At 36.1% G+C, this 8153-nt stretch overlaps 1 protein-coding gene across 1 annotated transcript; it reads left to right on the top strand.

The window, feature by feature from the left end:
- The first annotated feature begins 4270 nt into the window (after positions 1-4270).
- On the top strand, positions 4271-5548 carry LOC140980430 (uncharacterized). The gene is made up of 2 exons (XM_073446241.1): positions 4271-4711; positions 4790-5548. Exons 1-2 carry the CDS (start codon positions 4421-4423, stop codon positions 5411-5413), a joined length of 915 nt encoding a protein of 304 aa, XP_073302342.1. The 5' UTR covers positions 4271-4420; the 3' UTR covers positions 5414-5548.
- Positions 5549-8153: the final 2605 nt, after the last annotated feature.

The following is an 8153-nucleotide window of genomic DNA, read 5'->3' as shown; positions in this document are numbered from 1 at the left end:
TTTCATCAAATCTCTTTCTTTAATCTTCAAATCAAGTCCAAGATCGAAGTACTTGTTTCTCTTTTAATTTGCACTAGAAAATTAGAAGATGTTTTTGCATAGAGATTGAACACGAAAAAGAAATAACTTCTTGCAACAAGAAAGAAAATTTCGAGAGCATCACTCTTTTTCATCTTGGGAAGAGCGGAAAAGAATTGTAAAAGAAAAACTTTCGGATGCCTTATGTCCAATTAAAAATCAAAATCCTTATAATTATTTCTAATCCTTAATTTACTTAATTAATTTAATTAATTAAGTCAATTAAAGATTCTAAAAATATTTGCATGCCAAATCACCGAAAACCCTTTTTGAATGCATGCCGTGTGCAATAAGAATAATAAAACCTTATTTTAATACTAATCTTCCTTTTACTTAATTAATCTAACTAATTAAGTTAACGAAAGATTCTTATTGTATTTCATTCATGGTCAATCTCGAATCAATACATAATTTTTTAAAATATTATGCATCAATATTATTTTGCTTTGTGTGCAAGTTTTTAAAATTATGATATCATGGATATTTTCATATTACATAAATCAATACTATATTTTATAAATACTTAATGGACTATATTTTAACTCAATTAAAATATAATTATTAAAGCACATTTGAACTTTAATAAATTAGCATGATGTGTTTATACTCTTAAAAGTATGGATGACAATGGGCCTGGGCCGGGGCGGGTTTGTCATCCCCATCCCCATCCCCGAATTTCATCCCCACCCCCATACACGCCCCAATCCCCGCTTTTTCGAGTTCGGAGAATTCTCAAACCCGAAACTTCGGGGATCAACTTCTCATCCCCGTCCCCATCCCCTTTTCAAAAATATTGATATGGCAAGACGATGACGGATTCAAAGATTTTCTCAAATCAAAACTTATTATTATCTATTATTATTAGAGATAATATTAATATTAATATCAATATCAATAATAATAATAATAATATTATTAATATTTTTAAAAATAATATTATTATTATATTATTAATACAAATAATACTATTATTTTATTATTGATATTATTTTCGGTGCGGGTTCGGGATTTCGGAGATGGGAATAGTAATCTCATACCCGTCCCGAACTACATCGGAGATTTAAAAGAATCCCCGAACCCGAACCCGAACCCGAACCTGAAAAATCGAGTATCCTCATCACCGTTTCGGGTTTTCCCCCTGGGGCCCCAAACCCGTGGGGAAAGTTGTCATCCCTACTTACAAGTCCATGATTTATGCTCCCATTATATTAATATCATCACAATCCCGATCGACGATCCAACATCATCGATGTGATAATTTCAACTTATTTGTTATTATGATGCACACTTTAATTTCGAGATCACCCATGTGTAAATAAGGTAGGTGTGCTCCTTTGACTGTCTTAACAGTCATGCTCTCAAAATTTATATAAGCTTTTATAAACTTTATTTATAAGCTTATCGATTGATCATATCAAACTTATTTCTTATAAATTAAACTCATTGAATTTATTATCTCAACGGGAACAAGTAAACCAGTGCTTGTGTGATCCTCAATGGTTCAAGGATACAGCTAGCCGTGAGTTCACAACTCTTTGTGATTCAGGACAATTTCTTTTATTCGGGCTTACCCTAATTTGCCTCATTCTATGTATCAACCATTGATCATGAGAATGTCAGAAATCATTGATCACTGATAGTGCCTGCAAGAACCAGTCGATTATGATTAACGTACAGTACGGTACATTCATCTCATATATCCCGATCGAATCTGCAACAATTGGTTCATCGAGGGTTGCATAATAATTCGATAACTATGTGACATATCTTTGAGAATAAATAGTGGCATCGCATATACAATTGGAGTACTCCTTCTCTAACGTATATCTCATACTCTGGCCAGAGATTCCATGCACTATTATTTTATCAGATCACATAGGATATCAACATCTGTAGGTGAGCGGTGAATTCTCGACTACAATGCAGTGGCTTCTACATGTGTTGCAACTGTACCCAATCTCGCTACCTGATGACCCTCCTGTAGTCGGTAAACGAGTCAAAGCACAGCCCTAGCATATAGAGCCTTAGTGTTGTCCCGGGTCGTAAGGACTAAGACCATCTCCAACCTACTGCACTATATTCTGCACTACAATAGTGTAACACTAAATTCATCTCCAACCTATCTACACTACATTCTACACTAAAAAAGAATATTCTCAGAATATTCTTATAACATTAATTTTAATTCAATAATAACTATTTATAATTCCATTACACAATTATACATAATAAATATAATTATATTATTTCATTATTTATTAGAAAATCGATTAATTATTTTATATAAATAAAATAATTATTTAATGATACAAATATTTTATTTCAATATAATCATTGAAAACGATATAAATATTTATTTCAAGAATAAAATACAATACAAGCATAACATTATATATAAGTTAAAAAACATTGAAAATGATACAAATATTTATTTTAAGAAATAAATACGATACAAGCACAATATTAAATATTAGAATTACTATATTCTTCCCATAAGTGCTCAATTAACGCATTTCGTAGTTCATAGTGAGCATCTCTGTTTTTTATTTTCTTATACCGAGAGAGAAATTCTTCGAATCTTGTACTTTCGTCATTGACCACCATTTCCACATCGGCAAGCGGTGCTTCCCTTGCATCTTCAATTGGTGCACTGAGGTCACGTTCATCTTCAATAATCATGTTGTGCATGATAATGCATGCTGTCATTATATCATGCAAATTGTTTTTACGCCACGAACGTGCTGGATTTGCCACGATTGCAAATCGAGATTGAAGAACACCAAATGCTCGCTCCACATCTTTCCTACACGACTCTTGTTTCATAGCAAAATATCTTTTTTTCGGTCCAAGTGGGTTACTGATAGTTTGCACAATAGTTGACCACTTTGGGTAGATACCATCTGCTAGGTAATAGCCAGTATTATATTCTTTGCCATAAATAGTATAATTGGCAGGAGGAGCAATGCCTTGAGCCAAATTTGAAAATATATTGGATGCCTCTAAAACATTGATGTCATTATTTGATCCAGGCATACCAAAATATGCGTGCCATATCCAAAGATCATAATCGGCCACTGCTTCTAAAATAATTGTTGGAGACCCACTTCGACCTGAATATTGCCCAGCCCAAGCAGTAGGACAGTTCTTCCACTTCCAATGCATACAATCCAGACTTCCCAACATTCCTGGAAAGCCTCGTTGTTTACCAATATGCAAGAGTCGAGCAACATCGTTGGCTGTTGGAGCTCGTAAGTACTGGGCTCCAAAAACTTCCACCACTGCTCGACAAAACCGTTGCAAGCATTCAATTGCAGTTGACTCTCCTATTTTGATGTATTCATCGGTCGCATCCGCGGCCATGGCATATGCTAACATTCGAATTGCAGCTGTTGCTTTCTGATTAGTTGATAACCCTAGTCGTCCCAAGCCATCACTGCGTTGTATGAAGTAGCTATCATGATTCTTGACACCATCCACAATGTGAAGGAATAGATGACGAGACATCCGAAATCGTCGTCGAAAAATACCTTCATGAAATCTGGGATTTTCAGCAAAATAGTCGTTGAACAAATTCTGATCGGCTATTTCTCTATCGCGGTGAATTACAATGTGACCTGGAATGGATCCTCTTCTCGGACCTTCGTTAACTTGTTGATTGATGTAGCTGTGTAGTATCGTATTGCGTGCATGAATATGGCTAATGATTGCTCCTTGAATCTCATCAATGGCTTTATCGATGATCAAATAATTAGTTATTTCATCTTCATTATCGGATAATGACGATGAGCCTGATGAAGAATTCATTTTTTTTAATATAAATTGTTTGAAAAATGTATACCACGAATTAGAGTTTATATAGAATTTATTACGACAATATGGATGAGATTTCCTATCTCGAAATCTTTCCATCCATAGAATTAGATTTCATTAGATAAGGAATCTCATCCAATGCCATATATCTCTTACCATGTGACTCAACGGTCACGAGGAAGGCAGAACTGCAATTTGAGTTTGTCCACTAGTTATTAATGAATAAAGAAAGGTATATAGTAATAGAATTTGGTGTTTGATAAAAGAATTCTACCAAATAAATAACTTTTAAAATGTCAGGCATTTGCTTTTGGTGATCTCATCCTTGTACCATCCGTAGGATTAGATTTTGGTAATTTCATCCGACGGATGGTACACAGATGAGATTTCAGAGCCTGATATCCATCGAAATCTAATCAAACGACTATCATTTCTTTTGCATATTTTCTAAAGATAATCCGAAATACTATAAATAGTAACATTTATATTCAAAACATATCAATACACCTATAAGCATATTAGCGAAAGATAGATGGAAGAAAGTTCAAGAAAGAACTACACCGTTGATGAAGATAAGTTTTTGTGTCATATTTATCTTGATGTTTCACAGGATCCCATTATAGGTATAAGTCAATCGAGAACTCAATTCTGGTCTCGGGTTGCTGAGAAATACAACAAAGAAAGAAGAAGTGATTTACATCCACGACCTCAAAGATCAGTTGAGAAGCGCATGGGAAACATCCTCACTTCTGTTGCCCGTATGAGAGGATGCATTCGACAAATTGAAAACCTCAAGCCTAGTGGTGCATCTGAACAAGATATCGTAAGTTATTTTTTTAAAAAAAGTTATGAGTCATTCACATTCAAATTTCTTAACTAATTTTTAATGGTTTTTATGTAGATGAACCGCGCAAAAGTACTGTATATACAAGACAGTAAAGATAACAAACCATTTTCATTTGATCATGTGTGGGATATTGTGAAGGATTGTGAAAAACTTTCAGGAGATAAAATTTCGATAACCAAAAAATCTAAACTACGTGCTACTAATCTGGATACTTCACAGTCTGATACTCCAGCTGAAGAATCGCCACAATCAGGTTCACCTAGCTTCTCTGCATTTGCAATACATTTAAATGACGACAATATTGATGACAGTTTTCAAAGACCAATTGGAGTGAAAAAAGCCAAATTGAAGAAGAAAAGAGATGAAGATATTTCTCAAATTCAGCGTACAATGGAAGAACAACATCGCGAACTTTTGGATGTTTTGAAACAAGGAACCGTTGAAAGACAACAAAATTATGACCTTCAAAGGATGAGACTTCAACAAGAGGAAAGAAAAATGGAGGATAGAATTTTATACAAAGATTTGAGCAAAATCATTGATCCAAATTTGCGTGAATACACTAGAACTCAACAAGAAAAGATTTTGCAAAAGAGACTTCAAGCTGAAAATCGAGACAACTTTGGATCTTATTTTGGCGATATTGGAGGATCAGGATCTGGTTTACCAGATTACTAAATATCATTTAATAAATTTTATTGTTTGTATCGTAATTTTGTTATTTGTTTGTTGTTGTTTTTAAAATTATTTCGTATTATGTTGTAAAATGTATCATTTTAATGTACTAGTAATATAATTTGGTTGTTTATTAAATTAATATAATATCTATTTAATTTTAAAAAAAAATTTTAAAAAATTTAAATTAATATTTAAATTTCAAGAGGAAATTATTTTAAAATTTTAAAAAATAAAATATTAATTATATAATTAATATATAATAAAATATTAAATATTTATAATTATTTAAAAACAAATAAAAAAATTTTAAAAAAAAAATAAAAGAGATGTGGCGCAGCACTTTTTACTGCGCCACATCTAGAGTGGGTTTTAGGACAACTCCAGTCCAGCACCATTTTTGGTGCTGGATTGGAGTGAAAAACCTTGCTCCACAATGGAGCAACTTCATTGTGGAGCAAGGGTTGGAGTTTCTCTAATGGTGTACAATCACAACCACGGACTTATCCTCTCGATGAATGATAACCACTTGGAAGGTCCGAAGGAGGGTAGTTCGGTATAATCATCATATGACTACCCATCTGCATATTTGGACATCTCTATGTTCTTACCAAGAAACGTGGTACACAACATCACATATGCTAGTTTCGGCTAGCATGTAGCAAGTAAAATCAAAGGAAAGGAGGAAAGAAAGGTGCTTGGGAAAGGGGATTTGTGCTCTTCATTAGCTGTTCTGTTGCTAAGGCCTAAAGCTTTCCGCCTGGGGAATAGGTTCGAAAGAACTCAACTGGCATACCGTTCTTCTATCTAAATCTAAGTGAGCGCTTTCAGGCATATGCTCCTACTGGGATATGGATTGAAACCAGTGAAACTATCAGGCTGAGGAAACTTCCTACTTGTGCGAACAGTTCCCACGCGTTACGCACCCGTTCGCCACTTTGTTCTCAACTCTTCTCACCTCCTGGGCGAGACAACTTTAGCTAGGAGCCGCTTTTCCTTCTGCCCAGCTCCTCGAAAACAACGTTCGACTTGCATGTGTTAAGCATATAGCTAGCGTTCCTTCTGAGCCAGGATCAAACTCTTCTTTTGACTATGATTGGGCCCTGCAGTGGTAGATCCTGGTGAACCGGGCGTACTATTTCCCAACTTTCTGTGGACCTTGCTTCTATTATGATATGAAATGACCGCTTTCACCCCTTATCTTCGAATATAAAATCAAAAAAGAAGGCTTCGAGCTGAGTTAGCAGCAATCTCCTCCCGGGGAAGTAGATCACGCACTCAAATACGAATCCCGAGTCGTATCAGAGGCTTGACCCTCTAATTTATTTATAGAAAGGTAAATCCCTCCCCCTACGACACCAAAAAAAACAGGCCGAGCTTCTAAAGCCCGCCCGCTTCCATAGAACAATATCGTGGCAACGTAGACCTAAGTGGTCATTTTGAATCCTTGGGAACCATCACAAGTACGGCCAGCCTTCTTTCCGACGGATCGGCCCTATTAGAGAAGGGCTTCCGATTNAGAGAAAGAACCTCATCGGGCATTTGCCCGGTATCCGCACTTGGTCTCGTCTTAGTCTTTATTAAATACACCGCTTGGCCACTCTTCACCTTCACTCACGAAAGCCAACAACATTGACATAACATAACCCATTCCTCTAAGCATGAAATGAAAGGGCTTCACCTGCCTATATAAATCAGCTTCGGGAAGTCATTCCATTCATTCCAGGACGGACTGGAAAGCCAGCAAGCAAAGAAGCGAAAGAAAAGAGTAGCACGTTTGGGATCTAGTTCCTGCCTTGCCTTCTAGCTCTCCAAGTGGAGTTGCCAATACCATGAAAGACTTTTTCCATGTATTCCAACCAATCTGCCTTTATTCAAATTGTCAAGCCCCGGTACCCGACTCGAGCAGCAACCAGACTTTTCTTAATCTTATCCCTCCCCTTCTGGCAGGAGAGTCATTAGGGTGAAAAACCTCATGGGAAGAAGAAATAGTGGAGTCTGACATGGAAAAGGACGAGTGAAGTGGTGCACTTGTATTAGTCAAAGAAGAAGTGGTGGCTATAGATGTAATAGAAGCAGGAGGAAGATCACTACAAGTAGGTGGTGTGCGGTATGGAAAAGAAATTTGAGACGTGAACTGTGGAGGAGAATTCATCAGGACTATGGGTGAAATTTTTGTCTCATTTGATGAGGAAGAATTGGAAGTAAAAGAAAATACACTAGAATAAGGTAAGGACTCATCATTCAAAAATGACATGTCGACTGGTATAGACCCGTTCACGACTGTAAATCAAGACAAGGAGATAACCTTTGTAATTTGGCCCATCCCCAATAAACACACAAAGACGGGAGCGAAGGTGGATGGAATTCAGAGGAGTGGATAAAATGGTATTCAGGAAGAAAGAAGAATGATTTAGAATAATAATACATGAGAGTTAGTGGAAAAACCTGCTCACAAAGATGCCATTGGGGTTAAATGGGTTTCAAAATCAAATGAAACCCTGATGGTTCTATCCAAAAATACAAAGCTAGATTGGTGGTGAAGGGGTACACACAGCAGTATTGAGTCGATGATAATGAGACCTTTGCACCAGTTTCAAGACAAGAAAGAGTTAGAGCTATCTTAGCATTGGCTGCTCAAAAAGGATGGAAGGTGTATCAACTTGATGTCAAATCAAATCTGCCTTCAACAATGGTCCTCTTCAAGAAGATAAAGCAACCCCCTGGATTCATTGTGAAAAGA

This window comes from Primulina huaijiensis, chromosome 7 (genome assembly GCF_012295235.1).
Source record: "Primulina huaijiensis isolate GDHJ02 chromosome 7, ASM1229523v2, whole genome shotgun sequence".
NCBI lineage: Eukaryota > Viridiplantae > Streptophyta > Magnoliopsida > Lamiales > Gesneriaceae > Primulina > Primulina huaijiensis.
The sequence above is the reverse complement of the archived record's forward strand: the minus strand, read 5'-3'. Positions and strand labels throughout refer to the sequence as shown.